Source organism: Ilyonectria robusta (genome assembly GCF_021365365.1).
Source record: "Ilyonectria robusta strain PMI_751 chromosome Unknown BGZ61scaffold_58, whole genome shotgun sequence".
NCBI lineage: Eukaryota > Fungi > Ascomycota > Sordariomycetes > Hypocreales > Nectriaceae > Ilyonectria > Ilyonectria robusta.
Window position 1 is genome coordinate 122,390 of NW_025764492.1, and position 26,405 is coordinate 148,794.

At 51.6% G+C, this 26,405-nt stretch overlaps 10 protein-coding genes across 10 annotated transcripts; 7 read left to right on the forward strand and 3 right to left on the reverse strand.

Moving 5' to 3' along the window:
* Nucleotides 1–324: 324 nt before the first annotated feature.
* BGZ61DRAFT_373231 (fungal-specific transcription factor domain-containing protein) lies at nt 325–3,034 on the forward strand (the record flags this gene model as incomplete). The annotated part of the gene is made up of 7 exons (XM_046242236.1): nt 325–569; nt 659–732; nt 827–1,709; nt 1,801–2,205; nt 2,471–2,496; nt 2,553–2,750; nt 2,841–3,034. 7 exons carry the CDS (start codon nt 325–327, stop codon nt 3,032–3,034), a joined length of 2,025 nt encoding a protein of 674 aa, XP_046094500.1.
* A 430-nt stretch (nt 3,035–3,464) lies between these two features.
* On the reverse strand, nt 3,465–5,364 carry BGZ61DRAFT_373250 (cytochrome P450; the record flags this gene model as incomplete). Its single annotated transcript, XM_046242238.1, has 10 exons — nt 3,465–3,650; nt 3,704–3,835; nt 3,892–4,030; nt 4,083–4,225; nt 4,282–4,371; nt 4,475–4,572; nt 4,632–4,822; nt 4,883–4,926; nt 4,991–5,094; nt 5,160–5,364. The coding sequence occupies 10 exons, from the start codon at nt 5,362–5,364 to the stop codon at nt 3,465–3,467; spliced, it is 1,332 nt and encodes a 443-aa protein (XP_046094501.1).
* A 718-nt stretch (nt 5,365–6,082) lies between these two features.
* BGZ61DRAFT_313613 (uncharacterized protein) lies at nt 6,083–7,108 on the reverse strand (the record flags this gene model as incomplete). Its single annotated transcript, XM_046238843.1, has 1 exon — nt 6,083–7,108. A coding segment is annotated over one exon (1,026 nt), but the record flags the coding sequence as incomplete, so codon positions are not given.
* Nucleotides 7,109–8,451: 1,343 nt separating this feature from the next.
* On the forward strand, nt 8,452–9,786 carry BGZ61DRAFT_541311 (uncharacterized protein; the record flags this gene model as incomplete). Its single annotated transcript, XM_046255031.1, has 5 exons — nt 8,452–8,554; nt 8,635–8,828; nt 8,942–9,007; nt 9,091–9,391; nt 9,470–9,786. The coding sequence occupies 5 exons, from the start codon at nt 8,452–8,454 to the stop codon at nt 9,784–9,786; spliced, it is 981 nt and encodes a 326-aa protein (XP_046094503.1).
* Nucleotides 9,787–11,256: 1,470 nt separating this feature from the next.
* On the forward strand, nt 11,257–12,838 carry BGZ61DRAFT_373300 (uncharacterized protein; the record flags this gene model as incomplete). The annotated part of the gene is made up of 3 exons (XM_046242241.1): nt 11,257–11,302; nt 11,374–12,517; nt 12,577–12,838. The coding sequence occupies 3 exons, from the start codon at nt 11,257–11,259 to the stop codon at nt 12,836–12,838; spliced, it is 1,452 nt and encodes a 483-aa protein (XP_046094504.1).
* A 3,609-nt stretch (nt 12,839–16,447) lies between these two features.
* Nucleotides 16,448–17,471, forward strand: BGZ61DRAFT_500487 (uncharacterized protein; the record flags this gene model as incomplete). Its single annotated transcript, XM_046251549.1, has 2 exons — nt 16,448–16,990; nt 17,058–17,471. 2 exons carry the CDS (start codon nt 16,448–16,450, stop codon nt 17,469–17,471), a joined length of 957 nt encoding a protein of 318 aa, XP_046094505.1.
* Nucleotides 17,472–19,234: 1,763 nt separating this feature from the next.
* BGZ61DRAFT_486934 (phenylacetaldoxime dehydratase) lies at nt 19,235–20,377 on the forward strand (the record flags this gene model as incomplete). The annotated part of the gene is made up of 1 exon (XM_046249909.1): nt 19,235–20,377. One exon carries the CDS (start codon nt 19,235–19,237, stop codon nt 20,375–20,377), a length of 1,143 nt encoding a protein of 380 aa, XP_046094506.1.
* Nucleotides 20,378–20,550: 173 nt separating this feature from the next.
* On the reverse strand, nt 20,551–20,781 carry BGZ61DRAFT_307817 (uncharacterized protein; the record flags this gene model as incomplete). The annotated part of the gene is made up of 1 exon (XM_046238761.1): nt 20,551–20,781. A coding segment is annotated over one exon (231 nt), but the record flags the coding sequence as incomplete, so codon positions are not given.
* A 1,300-nt stretch (nt 20,782–22,081) lies between these two features.
* BGZ61DRAFT_541315 (nitrilase) lies at nt 22,082–23,218 on the forward strand (the record flags this gene model as incomplete). The annotated part of the gene is made up of 1 exon (XM_046255032.1): nt 22,082–23,218. One exon carries the CDS (start codon nt 22,082–22,084, stop codon nt 23,216–23,218), a length of 1,137 nt encoding a protein of 378 aa, XP_046094508.1.
* Nucleotides 23,219–24,400: 1,182 nt separating this feature from the next.
* BGZ61DRAFT_373220 (glycoside hydrolase superfamily) lies at nt 24,401–26,405 on the forward strand (the record flags this gene model as incomplete). Its single annotated transcript, XM_046242235.1, has 2 exons — nt 24,401–25,318; nt 25,370–26,405. Coding segments are annotated over 2 exons (1,954 nt in total), but the record flags the coding sequence as incomplete, so codon positions are not given.

A 26,405-nucleotide genomic window follows, 5' to 3' on the forward strand; every position in this document is an offset into this window, starting at 1 on the left:
TTACTGGGCACTGTTATTGAGTGACGAACCTGGACTGAACCCTAACCCTGAACGCCTCCATGCCACCGGTATCTAGTAAATGCCGCTGACAAGTCCCGTTTTCTAGCTCCACACTAACCCAGCCCTTCCCCGCGTTTGCGTGTCGCCAACCCTGGTCCTCCCCGCCAATCCTGCAGGAAGAGCATACCTGCCACGACACAAATTCATAGCAGTGAAATCTGGCCCATCTTTCTTCATACAAAAGCAATGCCTGGTAAGGAAATTTTTGGCCAGAAAATTCTCTGTAGCTGCTTACAGTGAGCCATTCGTCACTGCCAAGTCCGCATGTTCACCCCCAAAATGAGCTGGGAGATCGGATTCGACCTTGGCTTGGCCAGCTTCACAACCGATGCAAGCAGCATGCTTCCAGAGGAACCGCCCGCGAAACGCCGTAAAACCCAGCTCGCCTGTAACTGCTGCCGTATGCGAAAGACTCGCTGCGATGGCAGGCGACCAATCTGCTCTCCTTGTGAGAGGCGAGACTCAGGAGAAGATTGCTTGTATGAGGAGGGCGCATTGAACACACGCAAGTACGTTGTTTCACCTCGGGCTCCGCCTTGAACCCCAGCGACCTTCGCTGTTGACAAGTCTGGAGACATATACAGGCATTAGAAAACAGATTGGAACAACTAGAGAGGGGGGGTCACACCGGGCCTATTCGCCTTGGTGATAATCCTGTCGCCAGCCAGCTCAGTAGTTATTCGAACCCGCCGAGAAGTAGGTTGCGTCGGCGCCGACGATTCCCCGTCGTAGGAAAACGGAAGAACGAGACTGCTAACCCTTACAGCAGACTCTCGGCCAAGACTCCCACCTTCCCGTGAAGATGATATGTTAAATAGGTCTGGCGTACCTAATTTGCTTGTTCAATCAACAACTCAAAGTCGATCTACAATCCGCATGGCGTCGGCTACAGCCATGCGTACCGGCAAGGACAAATCTTCAGACGCCCTAGCAACTGTATCGACATGTGTCTATGACCCGGAGATACTATACGGCGCATCTTCGACCATCTCATTTGTCGAACGCGTACTTCTGACCACAGGTGAGACCGACGTCTTCGGCGAACAATCAAGGCTTGGTGCCGACGAGGCCAGACATGAGATACACAGCGTGGAGAAGTTTGACAGTCAAGCAAGACACCTGTCAGGCTTGGAACTCTTGCCGATCCGCAGAATTTCCGATAGCTATGTGAAGAGCTTCTGGGACGTCGCGCACACAATCTTCCCCATCTTGCACAGACCGACATTCACTCGTTTTTATAACCAGCTTTGGGAGCCGACAAACTTGGGAGACACTCCTGAAACGACTGATAACCCAATCATATTGGCGATTTTGAATCTTGTCCTCGCGATTGGGTGCAGAACTGCCGAAAGTGTGCAACATGGCAGCCGAGCGTTGTTGTCAGACCAGTATTATCAACGGGCTAGAGGACTTGTTCCAATTGATGCCCTGGATGTGGCGTCCTTACCGGCTGTCCAGATGCTGTTGTTGACCGCTGTTTACCTCCAGTCCACTACATACTCAAGCCGATGCTGGAACATCGTGGGGCTTGCAATGCGAGTGGCTCAAAGTCTCGGCCTGCATCTCGACCGGAGCGCGTCAGGAACAAGCAATCAACTTGAGAGAGAGATACGGAGACGAGTTTGGTACACGTGTGTGACATTAGACAGGTGAGGCAACTTATCTTTCCGACAAAGGTCGTTATCTGCGAGAGTTGTTTGAGGGGAAGAGATGCTTACCAGACGGGTTGAAAACCTAAAGATTGATATGCACAACCTTCGGACGGCCAGCTATGCTCCCGAACAGCTCTTCGGTACCATTACCGCTCATAGTGGACGATGAGTACCTACTAGAAGATGGAGAAGGCACCCAGCCAGTAACCTCACAGGGTCGAATAGGCTCATTTGTATATACTATTCAACTCTTGGACATCTTGAACGAGGTGTTGCATTCGTTCTACGCAGAAGACGACCAAGCACAAGCTCCTACCACTGGCAAACATGAGAACAGGTCTATGCCGGACTTGCACGAAATGCTGCGGCTGAACTCGAAACTGGATCGATTTCTTGAAACTCTTCCGACAAGTCTCAGACTGCAAAATGTCTTACTGAGCTCGGAGACTCCAACAGGCAATGCTCTGCTTCAAGCTAGGGTTCTGTACTGTAGGTTCGTATTCTCGGAAGCTCCTCTCCAAGTCAACGCTCCGACAATGGACACTAATTCCCTACAGGTTCTTATATACGCGACTCCTCCTACTGCGGCCAGTTATTCTCCCTCTAGGCCGGTCAGGCTCAAGTAAAGGGCCAGACTCTACCATACCAGATCGGTATAGCCTTGGGGGCGAATTAGCCAGGAGAATGGGTCAAGTATGCCTAGCTACAGCGCACGACCTGATATCAGTGTTACATCAGGATAAGGACAGTGTATACAGGTGTTCAGCATGGTGGACCATTTACTGTGCGTTTGAACCGCATCATCCAACGCGTTACCGTTTCTAACCTTGTCTGCCATAGTTACTTTCGGCGCAGCAACCATTGTCCTAGCCTCACAACTCTGCTCTCCTCAAGACGATACGGGGACATTAGCCGACGATTCTCTGTCTCTTGCCATGGGAATATTCAAGCACTATACTCCTGAAGTCGAGTCCGCAACACAGGCAATCCAGGTCCTCGAAAGCCTCCAAGAGCGCCTGTCCCGTGGCGAGAAGCAAGGTATGATTGGCTGGCTACGCTTGTGTTGCGTCAACCTGGTCTCTCCTTTGATAGTTAGTTGTTTCCTTTCTAACGTAAACCGCCTTACAGGAACCGAGGTGTCACACCAAGAAGTCCAACAAATCCAAACGCCCAAGGAATCTCTACATCCTGACCCCCAAGTCGTATATGGTCCTGGTGCCAGTAATGTCGAATACTGTGGACAGGCTCGAGCTCCTGATCCGCTAAGCGAAGACTGGTTCTCACGTCAGGCGCTGAACTTTGACTTTCAAGATTACATCTGAGAGAACTGCGGCAAATGGTCAGGCACTACACTACTCTCAAATCGCTCTGTTGTTAGGCCAAAGATATACAGAATCTACCAGACACCAATGTCTTGTTCCAACCTCAAGCCAATGCCGCGTTTTGTTAGGATGCTCCGTGGACCCAGTGAGCCATCGTAGCCAGACCATCTTTTTTCCCACAGATCTCTTGATTCCATAAGTCGTGGTAATAAGTCGTCATCAGTATTTTGTCAAGGCTAGTCCGATGACTCTTTGAGCCGTAGGAGCAGCTTACGCCCAACAGGACCAGCACTGAAACTGTCAAACATTCTCATGTCTTCCACTCGCATACTAGGATCAATCGATGCGTCAAATCGTCGAAAGAATGCTGCCACAAGTTTGTTCAGTTCCACTTGCGCAAGACTGTCAAATGTTAGCTCTCGCTCTCAAGTCAAGCATAATCCAGAGCTGACTTCATTCCAATGCATCTCCGAGCACCAACTGAGAATGGCACAAATGCCTCCTTTCTTTGGTCCGCATGCTTGTCATCGAGCCAACGGTCCGGGTTAAAGTGTTCCGGGTTGGGAAACGCAGATTCCCATCGGTGCACCGTATAATTCTGTATCCCTACGACTGTCTAATTCGGCTTGTTAGTGGTGAAAGTTTAAGTTCAAGCCAGCGACGACGTACTCCTTTAGGAATCGGAACTCCAGCAACAACACTGTCGCGCATCGCTATTCTTGGAATCATGGCAACGATGGTTGGATACACGCGTAAGGTTTCGTTTATGACGGCTTGGAGATAGGGTAATCGAGAACAGGTCTGGAGGACTGTTAAATCTTCATGTCCGATAAACTCGAGCCTTCCATATGTCTTACCTGGTAGTCTGGCACAGACTTAGGGGTTGGAAAAGCAGACTTCAACTCAGACTTCAGTTTGCTGACCACTTCCTCTTGGTTAAGCGTAGCCCACAGGAGGAAAAGGAAGGTATTAGCTGTTGTTCCAGTGCCTCCGAACCTCAAAAACTTGTCAATTGGATAATCTGACAATGTCAAAGACGCTTGCTTACATGCCGCTCATGCATTCCTCTGCAACCTCCGAGTCGGTGAGAGGTCGGCCGAGGTAGCCATCCTTTTCTCCATAGAGAACGGAGTGGAAAAACGATGTAACGACGGCATTCTGGCGGGATTTCTGGATAAGGTCGACTGAGTACTGTCCATATTGTGAGAAAGGTTTCATCGCAAATTCAGTCTCAATCTTAAGTTTACCTCCTTCCATGCCTTGACTTTACGGAAGTTATTCCCGAGACCTCCTGGCAGGTATATGCCAAACTTCTCTAGTTGTGGCCAAAACTCTTTCTGCAAAGTTGATATTAGTACCCTCTGTGCACAACATTTACCAGCTTGCAAAGGAGGGAAGGTCAAAACCGGCATCTCCTTCTTGTCATGTCGTAGTACTTACGTAGATGAAGATGGGTCTCCACGCCCGAAAGTAGGACAGCACTCTATGCTCTCCTCCTGATTCTAAGGACTTGGGATCTTCTCCAAACAGGAGACGATCTAAGTCTTATTAGCCTCATGGTTCTCTCAGTGACTGGATCAGTGCATGTTCTTCGTACAAACTATATCAAACGACAACAGATGCACCCAGGAGTATATGTCGACTGCCTTCGTATTGGTCGCTTCTTTAGCAAATGTGTCGAGCAACGTTTGTACCTTAGTGGCAATTTCCTGCTCAACACCCAGCGCACTCTGCATGGAGTACCCGCGCAATAAGAGCTTCCGTCGCTGATTGTGCGCTTCCGGGTTTCTTATAAGGTACGTTAACATGAACGCTTCTTACTGACAAAAGGTCATTGGTGGGGCATACCGGAAGCTGAAGAGGTGCTCTTCTTCATACCCTCTCTTAGAGAACTATAAAAATTAAAGTGAATAATCAGCGACGGTGCATGCAAGTGTTTCAGGAAGAAAGACGCACGTAGAAAGCTTCTTCTTTTTGAAAATTGCTCGTCATATAAATGTCTCGGATTGCTGATGGGTTGGCAAAGGATAGCTCATTTGGACCGATTCTGACCACAGAGCCTATCTCCTCAATCAGTTCCACCTTGTCTGTGCGGTCAACATGGCCTGACTTATGCATAACTTACCGTACTTTTCGTGGGCTTGGTGGATTTTCATGTACCTGAGGCCTTGAAAGTTTGCATGACGAGTGCAGATCCTAGAGATTCGCGCTAGGCGAGGGCCAGGGAACTTTCGGAATGGGTGGAAGAAAAGATTGTACACGATTGACTGCACAAAGTACAAGCATAGGAGGCCGAAGGCTCCAAGGCCGTAAACCAAAGTCGTGGCCATCTCTAATTGGTATCAGAGAAACAAATTTCGTTGCTGGGTTGAATGTTGGGATTGAGGCTCAGTTATGGACTCTGAAACAAAACGCGTTTGCGAATATACGACAAAGGAGATGAAGGTGTTACCAATCAATCTACTTATGCTTGTAAGTTCTTGACAAACACTAATAAGTGTCCTATAATCTGGAACAATCACAAGCACCTTGTGCCTTGGCGCTTCTCCGCGTCACCGGTTCCACCTTCGGCATCTCTCCCCGCTCCCGGTCCTGTTCCGTTTAGCTTTCCCCGTTGTTACGCTATTCTTCGGTAGCTCCCCTTGATCGGCGCATCTCCCCGCTCATGTCTGCCTGTGGCTCGCTCAGTTCCGCGCTTTTGCATTTTGGAATTGGACGGAGGGTAATGGAGCACAATGCCGGAATACGGCGGCTTTGAGATCATGACTGTCTAGACAAGAGCAACCACCCTGTCGGCAGTCTAAATTTCAGCGAAACAAAGCCACAAGTAGCTTCTGAAGCGTAGATGCAACGACGGCTGAAGGTAACAGGCACAGGCATAGGTTGAGCTAACACGGTGAGAGCTTTACCGTACAGATTTGACGCCAAATGCGCTGATGTTGCGGTGATTCTGCTGAAGGGCATGTTCCTATTTCTGTTGCATAATCTTCTCTCCCTTGAACGGCCCATATCCCTAGAGTAACTAACTGCTCTCTTTCAAATTCCTGATATAGGGTGCTTGACAACGATCTTCTCCAAGCTGCTTCGTCCCTCAGCACTCCATTTCATTCCCTCTATAGCCTGTGATATCCCTTGAACAACCCGCACATTTGGAACCTGAAACTTTCCAGCTCCGTAGTTGTCACACACCCAGTTCATTGCTTTTTTAATCCTGACTGGCCAATCCTCTGACTCCATGGCTCCAAACATGGTGAAGTCCTTAGACCTCAATGCCGCACAAATTTTCCATCTTTTATCCCCACGAACGGGCAATACACACACAAACTTCCCCTCTGGCCCTTCGTCATTCACGCTTCCTTGAGCGCACCTTATAACAAGCGCCGGGCTACTCTTTTCGAGTGCCTCATCCGGGCCGAACACCCCTGCGCCGACAGTGTCAAACGCGTGACTCAACCTCTTACTACTCTTCCGAACTGCCTCCCTCACTTGTTCTACGACATCTTCGTCGTGATAATCAAAGCAGCTATCCGCCCCCAGAGCCTTCAGGGTGGGATGATGCTTCGCGCTTGCGGTCACAAATATCGGACCGTGTCCTGCGGCCTTGGCCAGTTGCACAGCAGATACGCCAACCGCGCTTCCGGCGCCCCAAATCAGAAGGCTCTGCTTTTCGGTTCCATCAAAGCCAGCTGACGGAAACGCGAGACCTAGGATGTTGAAAAGTCCATCGGCAGCAGTGTGGGTCACTACAGATAATGTAGCTGCTTCAACCATGGTCACTCGCTGTAATGGCACCTTGTAGAAATCAGGCCCATCTGCAATCACGAAGTCCTGATGAGCGCCCTGGTAGAGAGGTCGATTCGGGCTAGCCGGGTTTGAGCCAAACACTTTGTCGCCGGCTCTGAATTTCGAGCTCGGGCCTGCTGAGATGACCTCTCCAGACAAATCATAGCCAGCAACGGAGGAGTGAAGTCCCAGGGTAAGATGTTTGATGTCAGCGGGATTGATACCGGAATATTCAACCTTTATAAGAAACTGAGAGTCCTCGGGTTGATATTTATCGGTGATCTTCCTAATCTCAGGACCTTCGGTGGATAGGTAGATCACTTCTCTCGGTTGGTCCGCCATGACGAAAGATGGTGCTTGTTCTGATAGTGTAAACTAAAGAGTTTAATGATGGGAAGTAACCATTGACTCACAGGTGTAAAGACTAGATTTAACTTCATGGGCTAACTAGCAGCACGTTCCTCATATATAGCTAGATGTGACTACAAGGTGCTACGTTCTTGATTCATCTTGACTTAGAGCCCTCTATAAACCTTACGTAAGTTATCGAACTAATTACGCCCCGTCCTAAGTGCCGGTATAATGAAAGAGGAGCTAGTAGGCGGATTCGCGGGGTAGCAAGCGGCACCCAAACCACCGGCAAGGAAAACCGGCACAATGAATCTCGTTGATACAATGCCCGGTCCGCGGATATTCGGAGCACATGAAAGGCGGTGAGTATGTTTGGTAAAGCCCGAAAGTCAAGATATCCCAGGGTCTTAGTGCCCCTTTGAAGCAGAGGCGCTACCGCTGCAAGATTCGGCGAGAGGCTGGGAAGAGCGGCTGCAGAACAATGTACGGTTACGAGTAGGAAAAGCTTACCTCTCAAATTTGAGGTACCTGTACCTCGGCCTCGCGGATCCGGATAACTATATGCCCGGGCGGCGCATTGTCATCTACAAACACCGCTTACTTAAGGCGAGGTTGCTTGAAGTACTTCATGACTTTTATCAAGGACCAGCTAAGCACCCCTACAACTAATAGGGCAAATTAACGGCAGTTCTGCCTACAGCCCACAGTAATTATAACGCCGGTTTTGGTAGCAGTTCAACTTCCCGAACACCGCAGATCTGGCTCTGACCCCGAACCTGTGAGTCCATGCAGGTCGGCATGCCGATGTCCCCAGTCTGATACTAGCATACCCCGCGCACATTCGGTTGCCAAGGCACTGCTTGTCCCCGCGGTTCCTCCGCGTTCCCAGCGCGTACGTCGGCAGGCCAAGCTGATCATGTGGGAGGTGTGCGCTTAATAAAGTAACAAACCCGGGCGGCTCCACTGGGAGTGCGGAGATGTCGGGTTCTTCTCCCCAAATTTTGCAAGGCCAAAGAAGAGAATCCGGCATTTTTGCCGCAACAGGACCCCACGCAGCCAGGCACAACGAGTGTCCCATTCCTCCTTGGACTAGAAGGGGTACCAGTAGCTAATCGAAATGCATATCAGGGAGGAAGCACCCATTCTGGAATCAAAAGAGCTGGGACTCTTTAACCCGACAGACACCTTGCAAACAAAAACAGCATAGTCCAAGACGACTAAGCACCTGTCATTCAGCAGCCAGACAAACCCACCACACCACACCAGTCGACGATAGTCCTAGCATGACGACTCAGTACAGTCCACGGCTACACAACGAAATTTACCCTTTCATTGAACCCGCCAAGTTCAAGGGCTCGTTGCAAGACAAAGTCGTGTTGATCACAGGTTAGTGCAACAACACGTCGTTCGGACTGTCATCCGAAGCAAGCATTGTTGCCAAGCTGACTTTGACTCTCGCATGCTAGGATCTGCTGGAACTATCGGTCGAGCTCTAGCGGAGTGTTTTGCTGTTGCTGGCGCCAAGCTAGTCCTTGTGTACAACCGTACCCCGGCCAAGCCCGACTTCAAAGAGCAGTGTACAAAGCTTGGAGCGAGCAGCGTGACATTCATCCAGTGCGACATCTCCGATTTGACCAGTTGCCGGGAGCTCGTGGAAAAGGTGCGGCCTATACATAGAACAGCCCCATGTACCCCCTTGATTGTTCTCCCTATGCTGTGCCTGCCCAGTTTCTAATTTAGTTGATCTCGATGTTAATCATTGTCTTGCCACAGGTCGAGAAGAGTGTCGGCAGTATCGACGTGCTCGTTAACAACGCAGGGGTGGACCATCTAGGACCGGTACGCTAAATGATTTCAAACACCAACAAGAAAGAGATATGTACCTAATATGGGAAGTTGGCTAATCGGTTGCGGCCCTCTAGCTGCACTCTCACGACCCAGAAAGACTCCTCGATGGGCTAGCTGTTAATCTGCTAGGCCCATTCTACCTGGCGCGGCTGGTAATACCGGGCTTCATGCAAAGGAAACAAGGTTGCATCATCAACATAGCCTCACGTGGGGGAACTATTGACATTCCGTTCAACACAATCTACTGCACAAGCAAGGCCGCCCTGATCAGGATGACGAGCTGCTGGCAGCTGGAGCTAAACTCAACTGGATGTGACGATATTCACATGTACGCGCTCCATCCCGGAGCTGTACACTCGGAACTTACATCAGCAGGTATGACATCCTTAGGGCTTGCTTTTGGTTTTTCCTTCCGCGTATCGTCGCCTTGAAATCTACTAACCTTGGGTGTAGGAAGTGCGGCTGGCTTCTTTGCTGAGTACCCTCATGTTGGGAAGATGTTCCTCGATTCTCTTAAAACCTTCAAAGACTCGCCCCACCTAAGTGGCATGGTATCGGTTGCATTAGCCACTGGCATTGCGAAGGAGGCGCTTAAGGGCAAGTACTTCGACGTTCAGCAAGATCTAGAAGATGTTATTACCCAGGCATCTACAATCAGGGCAGACCCGGAGCTGTATACACTCAACACTAAGTTTCTAGGAGGCTTGGAGAATGATGGAGGAACAGAGAAGAGGGCAGCGGAAGACCCATTTCAATTCCCAGGGTTTTAAGATATGTTGCACCTACTTAGCTCATAGAAAGAACAAGAGAAGGACGCTTGGTTTCCTATGGTGATAGAAACGCAAAATGAAGTCTATCTCGTTAATACTATTATGCTACCCTACATGGTGGAGGGCAAACGTAACGAGTTTAGTGACTAATACGAGTATTCCATTACTGAGGCATGGTGGCAGCTTGACTGGGAAGTGTGTGTGAAACCAAGTCAATAGTGCCCCTTTTGCGCTGCTCTTGGGTCCACCCCTTGCCGCTCCAAGATTTAATCAGCATGGATCATAGCCGGAGCACACACAAGTACGTACCGATCGACGCCTGACCTTGAGACCCAGCGCGAAGGGAAGGTGTTCCATGCTTCGCAATTGATGTTTTGTGACTGCAGTAGACAAGGCCCGTAATCGGGCTCTTCCATAGCCTTGGCATTAGCGCACCAACCTAGGGAGTGGCCCCAGGCAATTTGCGTACCGAATCTCGATGCTCATGTAAGGGATTCGATTCGGTATGAGTCTTATTGGTTCACTCCGCGGCATGGTTGCAGCACGTGAAGGTGGCCAAAACCGACATCTGCTAGATGTGGTTCTGATCAATCAATCAATCAAGAGGTTTTTTTAATTTTAATTTCCTAGCCGGTGCCCTTATATGCTTCTCTTGACATCCTAACCCGGATCTCTGTTTGTGCAGCAATAATACAATCGGTACAGTCGTCCTTCGGGCCTTGACTGAATTTTTGCTGTTAGGTACTAAAGCATCAACACCTTAGGCCCAGACAGGCATCGCAGCTGAAAGTTGGGTCTAGGTATCTCCAGTATAATCTTGTCCAACCTCCTATCTCTAGGTCATCCATCCCGAGGCTCGCGTACAGTAAACGAGAGAAGCTTGGCCAAACCCGGAGTCAGACCGATACACCGCTTCGGGCTGGGGCGTTTGATCCGTGACGTGGCCCCTCCCATTCTGCCTGCCAGCTAATCTCAGCCGAACAGTTAGGTTTCGGCCCGCTCAACGGAATCACACCCGGGGGTTGCGCATTGCCGATTGCCGGGGGTGGCTGTCGACATTGTGGAGAAACCTAATTACTCCTTGCCCCGCAGCGTCATTCTTCCCCAAGTAATGTGCAAAGAAGTGGAACCAAAGAGGACCGTACCGAGAAAGAAGGCCAGACCCGCTTGCCGACCAGACGTGCCGAGAATACACTGTGTCGTTGTGCCTCCGATGAGTTGAGGAGAGTGGCCCGATCGTTTGAGTGGTTCTCCTCCTAGGTGGCACTCTCACCTCTTGATACGAACAACCTCAGTTGTTTAAAACATGGCTTCAACCCTGTCTGGACATGATATTACATGCTACTTTAGGCATTCAATTCATCGAAACCCGTACGTTTGAGAAGATCAAGTCGCAAAATTTGTTTGTGTGTCCCTACACCATCGCGTCACAACCAGGTCTTCAAAAGTTATTACAGTCTTCAGACCAACATGGCAAAGTTGGCATTGGCAGATGTGCGTGCGAGCTTTCGTGGGTGTAAGTCACTGAATCTGCTATGGCGCATTCATGGCTATAGTCCGTCCAGGGTTAACATGCCGTGTCCTTAGTTATTTCCACCCCCCAAGATCCAGCCTATGGCCGTCTCATTGAACGCTGGTCTGCAAACGAGCAGAATGAGCCTCAGCTTATTTTCGAGCCCGTTTGCGAGGAAGACATATCCCTCGCAGTCAAGTACGCCGTCTCGAATGACATTGAGGTGGCTGTAGTGTGTGGTGGCCACTCTTTCTTGGCCGCATCTAGCTCAAAGGGAGGTGTTCACATCGACTTGCGACGCATGAGAGGCACCTGGGTTGAGAACACGCACTTTGGCGCCGACGGAGTCATGACCATTGAAGGAGGTGCTTCTTCTGGGGACGTCGCTGAAGCCTGTGCCGCGCGAGGCACCTGCACTCCATTGCCAGCGGTTAAAGAACTCGGATATATGGGTTTCGCCTTAGGCGGTGGAGCAGGGTGGACATCGGGTCTTATGGGGCATGCCGTCGACCAATTCCTTGAAGTTCGCATCGTTCTAGCCTCTGGAGAGGTTGTAACTGCCTCCGAAAAGTCTCATCCAGATCTTTTCTGGGCTGTCAAGGGGGCCGGATACGGTTTCGGAGTTGTGGCGAGTGTGAAGATCCGAGTTTGGGGTCTCCCAAACCAGATATTCTGTGGGACTATTGTGTACCCCGCATCGTCATTCAAGGCCTTGTTCGAGGCTGCTGAACGGTATATCGAGCGCCAAAAGGAAGAAGACACGGTAGCATTTGTCTACCAAAATGTTGACCCAGATGGTGGCCACAAGGAGTCAATCCTGGCAATGCCTTACTACCACGGCAATGACGAAGCTGAGGGTCGGCGACGATTTAAGGAGTTACTTGATGTTCCACATATCGCTGACACAACTGGGCTGCAGTGGTATCCAAGATCCGCAGATAGCACTCCTGCCTCGGTATGGATGCCCATGCGTCGTTACTCGAACGGGACGCTCTTTACACGAATATCGCCAAAAGTATGGCTCCCAGCAATTGACCGCATTAGACAATGGGTTGCCGGCGAAGAGAGCAGGTACAAAGGGTCAAGCATGTTCATGGGCTTATACGGCTGGTACAAGACCTTTGAGAACACTGGTCCCCAGTTTGACAGCGTCTGGCCGTTCCGTTTCCCTCCGAGCGATGGTGAAAGGTCCTGGCGGGACTGTGCCGTATACATCACGTGAGTATGAACTGAACCTCCTAACAGACACTGTCCTGACTGAAAACCGCGTACAACAGGACCGAAAAAGCAGAGGACGAAAATGCAGCTATACAAGCTGCTAGAGAGGTCGTGGAAGTGGTCCGGCAGAAGCATGACGAAGAGTTTGGGCCAACTAAAGTTTGGAGAGTCTATCCAAATGCAAGTCTGCTACCAGGGACCACTGCTGAGTACATCTTCAAGGAGAATTACCCACGTCTGCAGGATGTAAAGTCACGGTATGATCCAGAGAATGTCTTCCACAAGAAACATCCCATAGTGCCGAGGCCCGCAGCAGCATAAATTGCGAGGACTCTTCGGCTGAGCTTTGTCTTGATTGCCAAACTAGGCCCTTACATTTCTGTCACAGCAGATCAGTCCGGTTGGGAGGAACCCCAGCCTTCCGGTCAGAAAATCATCTCGCCACAGGAAAGCCCTCTTAGCTAGGATGTCACTAAACAGATAGAAACAAGGGCGCTTATTCCCGCGTTAAGATAGTTAAATTTCAAGAGCTTCCTATAACCCCGATTACCTATTGCTACATGTGACATTATCCAGCTATCGAAACTTATTAGATCGCCTTATCCTCAGATATTAATAGAGTGAGCAAGGAACAGGGGTCACTAGGGCTTTATTCAAAGCGTCCAATCAACTCCTTTGCGCGTCACTTAAAACCTCCATCTCTTCTCACCGTAACTCATCACTGGTTTTCATAACAGATGTGCGTATGTAAATCCGCCATACTAACCATCAAGTAAAAGTTTACCCAGTTAGAACCCTGTCATCACCTCGCAGGGTTGGGTCAATTGCTGGATTAGTGATGAATGAATGAATGTAAAGTTACTACCCCGTAAAGGGTACGGGGCGCCCGTCACCGGCAGAGTGGAGATGGAGTCCTGGAATATCTCCCCGAGTACGCCACCACCGTTCGGTATACGTAGAGATCGCTTGAGTTAATAATATTGAAGAGATGTTTGTAGGTTGGTAGCATATGAGGGGGGTTAAAGGGGGCTTCTTTTGGATTACAAATCGCCATCAAGTGACTCTCTCTCTTGGCAGCCTTATGGGGCTTGAACTATGCTCTACCCAACCGAGATACAGTAGTCTGGGGGGTGGTCTGACGACATACAACACGCGTCCATGCAGCTCTTCGAAACAAGCTCTCACCTCGCTGTAGACGCGTATATGGTGTGCTAAACAGGGAGAAGTCTGCAGTCAGCTTGCATCCCCGCCAAGACCACCAACACAGGATTCAAGCTCTAGCTATAGCCCAAAAGGTTTCCTTTTGAGGTGGATTTCGCGCCAACCTGTGCAAAACACAGCCCTGTCGGCCTCGAGCGCCGGTTAGTAGCAATAGAAGGAGGCCACGGCGCGACAATCAACGAAGGGATGTGAGCAGTGTGATCTTTCAATTTACAGCTTACAGTGTTGTTGGGACTACTATCACAGGGTAATTTAGGTGGAGCATAAAGCACCCTAGATTTGACGTACCTTAATTAGCAAGATGCCCCTGAGTTTTCTACACTGTTTTTGTTTGCAATGCCTCTAGTCGAATTCCAGCTCTTCTTATTTCCACAATGGGTGCTTCCTTCCTGATTTGCATTTTATTAAGCAGCTGCTGGTACCTCCCGTAGTCCAAGGAGGCAACCAGGCACTCGTCGTGCCTGGCTGCATGGGATCCGAAGGTAGCATGACTGGGGACCTCTACACCGCCTCTATTGCGGCAGAAAGGTGACGATGGCGAATCGGCCATGAGTGAGTGTCACGTCCTGTCAAGCGGGTCCTTTACAATGCACCGTCGGACTTCCTTCTTTGGCCCGACACGACACGGGCCCATTTTCTGTAAATCGTGGGGTGAACCCCATGTTTCAGCAGTCCGGGGGAGCCGCCCAGGTTTCCGCAACCCGGGGGAGTCGCCCAAGTTCTCGCGTTTGTTCCGCACACCACCCCCACATGATGCATCGGCTTGCCGACGAACGCGGAGACAACCCGACCGTTTTAGCGCAGGGGTGAAGGAATGGGCGGGGTCACGCGCCACCTCCTGGAGTCCCGGACGGTCCCGACACAAACACGGTGCCCATTTCGGCAAATCGACGAAGAGGGGTTTGGCTAGGATGGAGCTAGTAATCACAAGTACGGGGTCGGGTAAGAAAACAAAGTCAAAGTTGCATCCCTGTGAGCGCCATAAACCTCCGAGGCAAAGCGGTCAGGACGGGGACCGATAGCTAACGGGAAAACCTTAAATCAGAGGTCCTTATTTCCCTACCTAAATTAGCTAGTGATAGACGTCCCAACAAGCCGGATTATTACAAAATCGCTATAAGTTACCAGACCCTTCACAGCTGTATATTACCGCTGATTTCCTTTAACTTCCCCCTTTTTGACCGTGGTTTTCCAACCCGATTTCCTTGGCGATCAAGGCAGTGTGATCTTTCCCCTCCATAGACGTAATTATGCTCTTTAACCGCGGTTCATTCATCCTCAGTCTTAAGCTGTTTCCTTGACTGACTGGCAGTATGATATTGCTTGGAAATCTTGTCAATAAGTAGGTATCGCCAGCCCCTGGCTTGTGCAGCTCTTCCACTCTGGCTGGCCTGAAGCGGAAGAAAACAGCTGTTAACGAGGGCTATGTCAAGGAGGAAGGACCAGGCTGGGGCCTGCCAAGAGCCGCGGTGAAAGCAGTGATTGTAGCCCAGATACAATCTCATTTGGTCTCCTAGGTATACTCCGTTCATCTCATCGTTGTAAATAGCGGCGAACAAAGGAACCCCGTATCTTCTTCACGGATTCGTCAGCAAAAAACTCTGTATCGCCCATGCAGAAGCTGCTCTAACGTTGGCTTCTTCCTCTTCTTCTCAATCCGTTCATTGCCTGTAAGCACAATAACAAGAGCACGAGTGCGTTATGTTTCCATATAATTTGGTTAACCTGCAAAGAAAGAAGACAGATTAGTAGGGGAATACAGCCAAATATGTCCTAGATCCTTACCTCCTTATCGTCTTTTGGCACAGCCCTCAACTCGTTGAACCGAAGCATCTTCTTGCCTGACTTATCTTCACCCTTAAGCTTCACCAAGCATTATCTATCACAAGAACTACATCATAATCAAGGCGAGATACGAGAGAAAATGCAAGACCAGGATGAGAGTAAATCACTCGAAAGATATGTGCGCTCGAGCCTCTCGAATGTAGACGGTTCGCGTCGTGTGCTCGTCGCCGGTTGAACAGGTCTCTGAGAGAGCCGGTCTATAGCTCGCTGTGGTTCTAGCACGGGCCGTGGCTGAGCCACATCTCGCTTCAAGTGCCAGTGGGGATAGAAATGCTCGAGCAAAAGACTTTGTCTTTCTTCCTCTAGCCTCTTCAAGGTGTGGGAGCACGGCAGCCCATGTGAAGACGTGAAAGTCCCAGTGCAAGGAGCTTGGTGTGGCCTCTGGAGTAACTGCCGCTGTTGCATCAAGTGAATGGATAAGATCATGTGTGTGAGAAGCTCTTGATATTCTAGCTAAGGGACGGGCCTAGGGCCCGTCTTTTATACATGATGAAGACGGCTGCTGCCGGAGGCGGCAGTCCGTCGCCGCCGCACAGGGGCCGGGACCCCTGTGGGCCTCAGGGACCGGCATCGTGGTCACAGGGCCGACGATGTGGTCTGAGATAAGAGGGGAAAGAAAGGAAAGTCACGTTGTCTAGGAAAGCCGGAAATAAGGTTATCATGCGTCTCAGAATGACCCCGAAATGTGACAGCCGCTGCTCTTGCACTTTGCGTAAAGCATGGTGCGAAACCCATCCTCGCACTGCCTCGAACAGCAATCCAGAAACATCATCTCATCTCATCATGCCACAATCAACATTTGGCTTCCGGGTGCTCGCCAGCTTGGTGCACGCCTACAACTCACTCCGTTACGGCCGCAACAGCATGGAGGCCCTTATGGGCCAAGCGATGAAAGATAGCGCGACATTACAGAAGACCTCGGTGCCATGGAACGACGATGAGCCGCATCCGCAATCCTGGTACACATTCGACTCGGCGACTTCTTCCTGGGCTTCAAAAGCGTCGTCAGATGATGAGGCCCAAACTGCAGACATTGGCGGAATCAACACCATTGCCCTCTACAGCTGGAACATCGACTTCATGCTTCCCTTCGCTGAAGCCCGGATGAAGCCAGCACTCGCTTACCTCGGTAGCCTGATAGCCTCCAGCCCGCCGAACACGGCTCCCGTCATCTTCCTTCAGGAGTGCACGCCCTCTGACTTGGCCACTATCGCCTCCACGCCGTGGGTCCGGGAACGATTCCATCTGAGCGACCTGGACGCAACCAACTGGGCGACCTCTCTCTACGGCACAGTGACGCTCATTGACTCCCGCCTGCCAATCACGGCCGCCTTCCGCGTACACTACTCCAAGACTCGCATGGATCGCGACGCCTTCTTCGTCGACGTGTCTCTCGAGGGCAAGCCCGTCCGCCTATGCAACACGCACCTTGAGTCCATGGCCCTCAACCCGCCCTTCCGCCCGCCCGCCCCAGATGCAGATCGTGGCGGAATACCTGCGTGAGGAGAAGGTTCATGCCGCCCTGGCTGCGGGAGACTTCAACGCCATCCAGCCGTTCGACCGCACGTTGCACACGGATAACGGCCTGAAGGACGCGTTCCTGGAGCTGGGCGGAAAGGAGGATAGCGAGGAGGGCTATACCTGGGGTCAGCAGGCGGCGACAAAGCTCCGAGAGAAGTTTGGGTGCTCGAGGATGGACAAGGTCTACTTCTGTGGCGGCGCTGAGGTGGTCAAGTTCGAGAGGTTTGGTGCGGATGTGTTGACCGAAGGAGAGGAGGAGAGCAGTCAGATCGTGGCCCTTGGCTTTGAGAAAGCGTGGGTGACGGACCATCTCGGAATCAAGGCTGAGGTAAAGATTATCGCGGAAAAGAACGCGATCCGTGTCTAGAGTCGTCGACGAAGGTAGTTGTAGAACTACTAGAATAACTAGAAGCATTGAGTTTGAAAGAGGCCCGAATTGCACTTTCAGATAAATAAGCAGCCAGCCATTACATAAGGCGGTTGCTATTTATTTCGTCTCTTCCAAGGATGTTTCCCTGGTATGAATTTCCATCCGGCTCAGATTCCGGTAAGAACTCATCACCTAAATGTCCCCAAATTTAGGTCCCGACTGGGTAGTTTGAACAATCTGCATCTGCTGCCTAGGGGTTAGAGAATGGTCCATAAATCCATGCAATACAGACACGGGAAGGATGTCTGGGTACTCTTAAGAAGGCTACCTCAACTACATAGAGGTTCAGAGTGAAGTGAAGCCATTCAAGCTGACAACACTACCACGATTACGAGTAGGATCTCCTCCATATCGGCGAAATAGGTGAATGTGACGGCTTCGACCTAGGGTTTTGGTAGAGACATTCTGGAAACCTTCATTCGTGAAGGTGCAGTTATACTCGGCCCCGACCTGTAGGCAACCGACGGCCCTGTAGAAGGCTACACTGAGCAGCAGGGCTGGCAGATCAAGGCCAAAGTTGCCGAGGAGGTAAGCTGGAAGAGAGTTGTAAGTCTTTTCTCGTTCCTTGTAATAAGTGGCGGGCTTGGGATTGATCTCATACCTCCCGCAACTCAAGACTTTTATTACTAGATTCGGACAGGCACTCTCCATCGTTGCGGACAATGCTGGCTGGTCGTATCCCAACAAGTCCTGCGTCGAAGTCACGGATGACGGGTTTGAACGTCTCTTCAGCGTCAACGTGAAGAGCGTCTACCTCGACTCCAAGATCCTCATCCCCGAGATGAAGAAGAACGGTCCGGGCTCGACCGTCGTCATATCCAGCGAGAACGCTCTCCGCATGGGCGCCACCCAGACCTGGTACAACACGACCAAGGTCGGCGTCTCGGCCTCAACTAAGTCCATGGCTCTTGAGTTTGTCATGGATAGATTACCCTGGATCACGACGGTCACCAATATAGCTTCATAAGCCCTAGAAATCCACAGCTTATATATAGACGCCTGGAGTGCACATGTCGAACAAGCAGCTCCTCAACTATTAACAGACTTGGCTACACTAGGACTACCTCTTTACCATTACCACACCCGTAACGAGACTCATTGCTCGGTGCGACATCCTGATCCACTCGATCATGCACCACGACGCTCCGGACCTACCCTACACCCCTAGGTTGGACCCGACCATCACAATATAGTTATATCAATCGGCCAATCTTACTATTGGGCGTGGCCATCTGTTGTATTGGAAAAGCTAATTTAGTATGAGGTTTTTAGTGTTTTGGATGACACCACTTTTGGGGCCAACTACGAGGCACAGGTATTGTTGGTGTTCCACGGGATCCACCAACAGGTATGGGTTTTTTGGTGTTTTGCATGACACCATTCTTGTAGGGTGGCACTAATTTTAAAGCCTACTACGAGGAACAAGTAGTTGGTGTTCTTACAAACCCCGAAAATGGGCAAACGGGCTCCGGCTTCAGAAAAAGAGACCGATGGAGAGCGTCCAGTGACCAGAAACAGAATCACCACAACATCGGATCCTAGAAATGAAGCCGAGCTGCTGAAGGTTTTACATACTGCGTCAGTCGGGCTAGTAGATAAACTGTGTTTGTCTCGCATCTATGGGGCAACCGGACTAGAGGGTACCTATTCTCAACTCGTTTCATTCCTTAGCTGGGTTTGTTATCCGTAATATCCACAAAATGTCTTGCCCCGTACGTCTTTATCCTCTACGCAAGCCGAAGAACCATCGCGTTCCGATTCCCAGATGGCAGCTTGCACTTGCTAAGACTGTCACGCACGTCTTCACGACCTACATTGGAGTCCAGATGCGCTCGGAGGACGAAGCCTCGACGCGGGCTCGAGCTCATGTTTCTTCTGCGATCAGAAGTTGGCTCCGGGCGGATCATGGTCCAGGTGCATCGGAGTCTTTCACGATGATTGATGGGGCCGAGAAAGCTGATTCGTTTATCTGGGTCTGCTACTGGCTTGATAGTGCCAAGTATCACCAGGCCCTGAAACACCTTTCGTTAGCCACTCTATTCTCCGGTTTAGAGGAGAAAGGCCGGGGCTCTATGGGCATCTGGCGAGAAAGTTTTGCTACTGCCATTCCGAGACTAGAGACCAATTACTCCGGTCTTGATTATCTTCCGGGTTTGGCGAGGCTCCCAGGCGCAGGTACTGAGGAGCACAGCCTTTCTGCTTATTGGGGTGCTGCGAGAGATCGCATTCCTGATCCTTCGCATGACTTATTTCCGAAAACCCCACACGCAACCCTGCCTCGTACAGTTCCTACAGGTCTCGGACAACACTTGATCGGCACCAACCAACACAACCTCGTTCACATTCGGTCCGGGCAGTTTTGGGAGAATTGTGGCCAGCAGGAGGCTGATGCATACGAGAGGAAACTCGAGCCCACACTCCACGAAGGGCTCCAGTACCTCTGGGAGCATCCTAAAGAGACCGAAGCCATGGGTGTTCGTTATCTCAAGAACGAAGACGATGCTCCATCGAGCGGGCGACCTCGAAAAGAGACTTGCGGTACTGCTTTTTTCAGCAGCCTTGATAGATTGGAGCACTGGGCCAAGACTCATCCCTCTCATCTAGCTATATATCGCGGCGCACTGACGCATTATAAAGCATTCGGTGATGCTAGGCTGTTGCGCACTTGGCATGAGGTTTCCATTTTGCGGGAAGGAGATGCAGTCTTTGAGTACATCAATTGTACTCCAGGAACGGGCGTGATCCAGACCGTTGAGCTCGAGGTCAAGAGCAGCTGGGACGATGGAATGTCAAACGGGGAAGGGATGACACAAGCGCACACAAGAACAAGCGTAGCATTTTGAAATACGATTGGGCTGACGTCTGCTTTCAATATCCCTCATCATCCACCGATTCTTCTTTGAGTTTTCAAAAAGCTCGCCGAGGCCAAAGCGTCTCATCTCAGCCCCCGAGAGCTCTCTAAAGAAGTCATTATTTTGAGCGTACGGCTGGATGCATTTCCTGGAACTGTCGTATTGATAAGGGCGAAGTCGGTTGGTAGTATCATTAATCTTACGGTTGCTGCGCCATCGTACTGAGCAGGTTGGTCCCACTTACACTGCCATTTCTCTTGTAGTAGGAGTTTATAGAGATCGTATGTGTGAATAGTAGGCGAAATGGTCCAAGAATCACTAGAGCCTGATCCATCTGTGTGGCACCGTCCAAGCGCGTGGGCTCCTAACATAACTACTATCTCTTGGCCATTGAGACCCATCTGCTAGAAGATATCTCGGAGGTGCTGCTACGGTTTTGAGCCGTCCAGCTGTTAGCCGCCTGGGATACATTGAGGAATATCTTTGTCTTGCGGCCGGGCTAGAACGGAATGATTCGTCCTTGCGTCGGCGGTGACGGCAGCCATTGTCTAAAGATTATAGTAAAAAGCCTAGGGGAACCTTTTAGTCGAGGTTTTAGCACACTCATAGTGTTCTTGTACAAGGTTGGTGATTTAATTGCAAACGTTTTGATAACCATGCTTTCTGGGCATGAATTGAACTAGCTCTAGCAGCGTACGGTACTGTGCCGCGTAATGAATAGCTAACACTTACCGTGCCTACGAGTGTCAGCCCTGACTACGAGAGAGTCTGACAACTGGATGTCTGCAGCTTTGCCACAGGTCCCGGAAGATCTGCCCGATGAAAGAATGGTAGGAGGTTGTCACGGTGGAGGTAGCACGATTCGACAGCACGGGAACCAGTACACCGAGTTCGCAGCCACGTTGTCAGGAGACAACACGAGTTCAACTGGTAACAGCTGTGTCGAATGCTAGGTGACGTCACGAGGTCAGGAGCGTCAGCGCTAGAGGGTAACATTATGCGTTGACCATGGCTTCTCCGCGGACGTCGATGACGACGCTAGAAAGCTTGCTGCCGCGGTATTGAACTGTACGTTCCAGCCGTCTACATTCCATCCATCAGGCTCCGCCCACTATCTAGACACGCCACCAAATGCCCCTTTGCCAGCTCATACAAGGCGTAATCTCTCGCCTTCCTTCTCGCCTCCTTCCCCTATGTACTTCCAGAAGCATGCTATATCTGGTCGGAGGGTCTGGATCACGGAGTCTTTCGCCGCGTAAAAGCCCATCGATATCCTCGGCAAAGCCATGAGCCCAGGGCTGCTGGTAGTGGCTGTCCCAGGCTAATTTGGCACCAGCATGACTGAGTGGCTTCGCCAGCTGTCCCTGCAGGCCTGCAGAGCACCAGGTCCCCACACGAGGGGTTTAACAATGAACCCGTTCCGGACCACACTGACGAGAACTAGTATGGGCTGTCGGCGTCAACCCCATGCTGATATCGAAGAGAGTTCAAGCGGAAGCTAGAATTAGTGCCGAATTCGGTGTTTGTTTTATTTGCCGCGGGCCCGAGCCGCCCAGCAGCTGCAAAAGCGGGACGACGGTGTTCGCTTCACTTTGAGGAATTATAACAAACTATAAGTAAAAGCCTGAATTCCCTTATCGTTAAATCGCTGGACACGACGCATTACACTTCTTGTGGAAACAACAAACTTCAATCATGCCCTCTTTCTTACGGGTGGCCGCTTGCCACGCCTCTCCTGTGTTTCTTTCCGCCAAGCAGACAACAGACAAAGCTCTCACTCTCATTCGGCAGGCCGCCAGAAATAAGGCCAACCTCGTTGTCTTCCCCGAGACCTTCATCCCAGCATTCCCGATATGGAGTGCATTGCGCCCGCCAACCGACAACCATGACCTCTTCAAGCGGATGGCCCTAGAATCTGTCTACTCTGATGGCGCTGAAATCACTGCCATCCGCAGGGAGGCTAAGAGGCTCGACATCATCGTCAGTATTGGGTTCTCTGAGAAAGTCCGCTTCAGCAGCGCGACCTTGTACAACTCGAACATTATTATCGGCGGCAATGGTGATGTTCTGGTACACCATCGGAAGCTTATGCCGACCTTCTTCGAGAGGCTTACTTGGGCTCCGGGCGATGGGCATGGCCTACGTATTGCTGATACGCCATTTGGAAAGATCGGAAACTTAATCTGTGGCGAGAATACAAACCCCCTTGCCCGATACACGCTCATGGCCCAGGGAGAGCAACTCCATATTTCGACATGGCCCGCCATCTGGCCAACAAGGGTTCCCAAGCCACCATATAACCAAGACGACACATCTTCAGCGGGAATGGTACAGATATCGACTGTTTCTCGGGGCGCAAACTACGACAATGTCGCTGCCAACCGAGTTCGCGCAGCTGCGCACTGCTTCGAGGCGAAATGCTTTGGCGTTCTCTGCACAGGAAAGCTAGGACAGGACGCTATCGACGTGATATCATCAGGCGCTAGCCCCGATGCAGTTCGGGCTCTGGAAGACGCTCAGCAAGGCGCCACTATGTTTTTGGATCCTACAGGAGCACCGCTGCCAAGCTTTGTGTTTGAGCAGGAATCTCCCGTGCCAAAGGACCTGTTGCAGGACACAGAGGGAATTTTATACGCTGATATGGACCTGGAGGATTGTATCGAAGGCAAGCAGTATCATGATGTGGTTGGTGGATACCAGCGACTGGATGTTTTTGATCTCAGAGTCGATCGAACTCGACGCTACCCTGTCCATTTCGTTGGAGATGGTCCCCCAGCACAATCAACTCAGAATCAGGAACAGCCCGGGCAAAACTTGCATACTACCGAGTGAGAATTGGGATAACGGATGATAAATGTATTTAGTCGACGGAAAATTCAGTCGCCAGTCGTGTAGGTTCGGTGACTAGAGGGCCAAGCAAGTAGACCTTTGGGACAGGAAGTACTCACATTAAGCCTCACCAGAACTGACTTGGGAGGGTAATCTTCCAATATATGGATGGAACATTTGCCAGTGCAGAGCCATAATCGACAGCCTATTTATCTAGCGCAAGTGAACGTAGATTCGTGCTCCTAGCGGCTACACTCATCGACTGGAGGTTGGAATGTTACCATCCAAATTGGCTGGAGCTGCGTGTAGAAATTCGTACAGCCCTAATCGTTCTACTCAAGCAACTGATGAAGCCGGGACCTAGAAACCCATTGACCCCTCGACGGCCAATTTCCAAGCTCATGGTGCCTACGTCCAGTAGCCTCAGAAAAATGACAGCGAGAGGCACATGCCGAGCGATTGTCACATAACCTCGCCCCGCGCTTATGCCCTGTAAATATCCGTCAAATCATGACAATTTGGTGCTGTTAATAGAAGAGCCCGACAGAAACCAACCCTAGGCTACTCCTGGGTATGGGGCTACAGCCTGCGCTGTATGCGCCGAGAACACCAGCGGCGCGATCATGTGCCACAAAAGATGAGGTGGGGACTGCGGGAGAAGCGGGGGAAGCGGGAGAAGCGGGAGAAGCGGGAGAAGCGGGAGAAGCGGGAGAAGCGGGAGAAGCGGGAGAGGCGGGAGAGGCGGGAGAGGCGGGAGAGGCGGGAGAGGCGGGAGAGGCGGGAGAGGCGGGAGAGGCGGGAGAGGCGGGCGAGGCGGGCGAGGCGGGCGAGGCGGGCGAGGCGGGAGAGGCGGGCGAGGCGGGCGAGGCGGGCGAGGCTGGTGATGCAGAGTATAGTTGTAAACCCGCAGGCTCTCCTATTGTAGCCCAATTTTACGGAGTACTAGTGTTAGACTTGTTCATTGATGCGTGGAGCAACATGATGGCCGCATGTTATGGCAATGGTCCTCCTTCGCAGGACGTTAAATTCCCACGTTCACTCAAGAAGCGATGACTACCCGACCGCCCAGGCAACAGGTATCACTCTACCACGCACGCCAGAGCCCTCGAAATATCCCGACATATTGCTCCTTGCGAGCTCGTACCTTCTCTCTTCACTTGACGCACCCCACACGTCACAGACACGATGGTGATACCGACGAGGCCTACCAACGGTCTGAAAGTCGCCGGCAGGGAGGCTGAAATCATTTCCCTCCTGACGCTGGAGGAGAAATGCATTCTCCTTTCAGGTAAAAACATGTGGGAGACACAGGAGATCCCCCGTCTCGGAATCGGGAGTCTGAAAACCACAGACGGCCCCGCTGGGGTGCGTGGCTCACGATGGACCGACGGTACTCACACCACCCAAATTCCGTGCGGCATCTCCCTGGCAGCTACATTCAACCCTCAGATAGTGGAGAGAGTATCCGCTGTCCTCGGCGCGGAGACCAAGATGAAGAGCGCTCATGTGCTGTTGGCACCCACCATGAACATCAGCCGATCTCCCTTCGGAGGCCGCAACTTCGAGAACTTTGGTGAAGACCCCTTTCTGACCGGTACCATGGCAACAAGCTACATACGAGGTGTTCAAACCCAGGGCGTGGGGGCTTGTATGAAGCACTTTGTCGCCAACGACCAGGAGACCCGGCGGTTCAACATGGACGAGAAGATCGATGAACGAACCCTGCGCGAGGTGTACCTGAAGCCCTTTTACATGGCCCTGGATGCCCGGCCTTGGACTGCCATGACTGCCTATCCAAAGATCAACGGCAAACATGCCGACACGAGCCAATCCCTCGTGCGTGACATTTTACGCCGGGAGTGGGGTTTTGAGGAACTCGTCATGAGTGACTGGGGCGGCCTGAACGACACCGTGGAGAGCCTGCGGGCGACGACCGATTTGGAGATGCCAGGGCCGCCCTTGCGCTACGGCGATGCATTGGCTCGTGCTGCTCGGGAAGGCACTGTCTCGGAGGCTGAGCATATTGACCCAAGTGTGATACGTCTATTGCGCCTCCTCGACAAAGCTGGGCTACTGCAAGACGTTGCCCCGGCCACCGCTTCAGTTGACGATTCGACAAAAATGGGGAGAGTTGCTACATCCGACTGCTTAGAGGGAGAGGGCGAGATTGACGACCCTCGAACGCGGCGAACCGTGCGGGAAGCCGCAGCTGAAGGGATAGTGTTGCTGAAGAACGATGGCATCCTCCCTCTGCGCCAGCATGGCTTTCAGAAGCTCGCAATCATCGGACCCAACGCTAAACAACCTACGACCGGAGGCACAGGCAGTGCCACAGTAAACCCATATTATACCACAACCCCCTTCGAGAGCATATCGGCCGCAGCTCGTGCCCGCAACACAGAAATAGTCATCACTCACGAGCGTGCCATCTTCACGCAACTCCAGCCGCCACTCATTGGCGATTGCCTGATGAACCCTGATAACGGGGCCTCGGGGTTCCGCGTGGACTTCTTCGGAGACGCCACCCTTTCCGGTGACGCTGTTTCGACCACGTACTGGAAGAACTCGCTGGTGTACTTCATGAGCGACGGAGACGTGCCCAAGTGCTTACAGGGCAAGGAGTACGGCTACAGGGCATCAGCTCTGCTCCGACCAAGTGTCACCGGCGTGTATGACTGGAGCCTGTCCAACACGGGGAGGGCCAAGCTTTACATTGACGACCAGGTTCTCATCGACAATTCTGAGTGGACAGAGATAAGCGGCAATTTCATGAACTGCGGGAGCGTCGAGAAGTTCGCCAGCATCGAGCTCGAGGCGGGCAAGACGTACCGCGTCAGGGTGGATAATGTCGTCGTGCCCCCACCGACGCCAGCACACGACAACACGCTCTTCCATAAGATATCTGGTGTTCGCGTGGGCATGCTGTACCGACACGATGAGGGGGCCATGTGGTGTAACGCAGTCGACGCCGCGAAGGACGCAGACGTTGTCGTCCTCGTTGTCGGGCACAACAATGACACCGAGCGCGAGGGGTCCGATCGCACGTCGCTGTCCCTGCCTGGGAGAACGGACGAGCTCGTGTCTGCTGTTTGCTCAGTGAACAAGCGGGTCGTCGTCGTGAGCCAATCTGCGTGTGCGATATCGATGCCCTGGGCGGAAGAACCCGCAGCCATCGTTCAGGCATGGTATC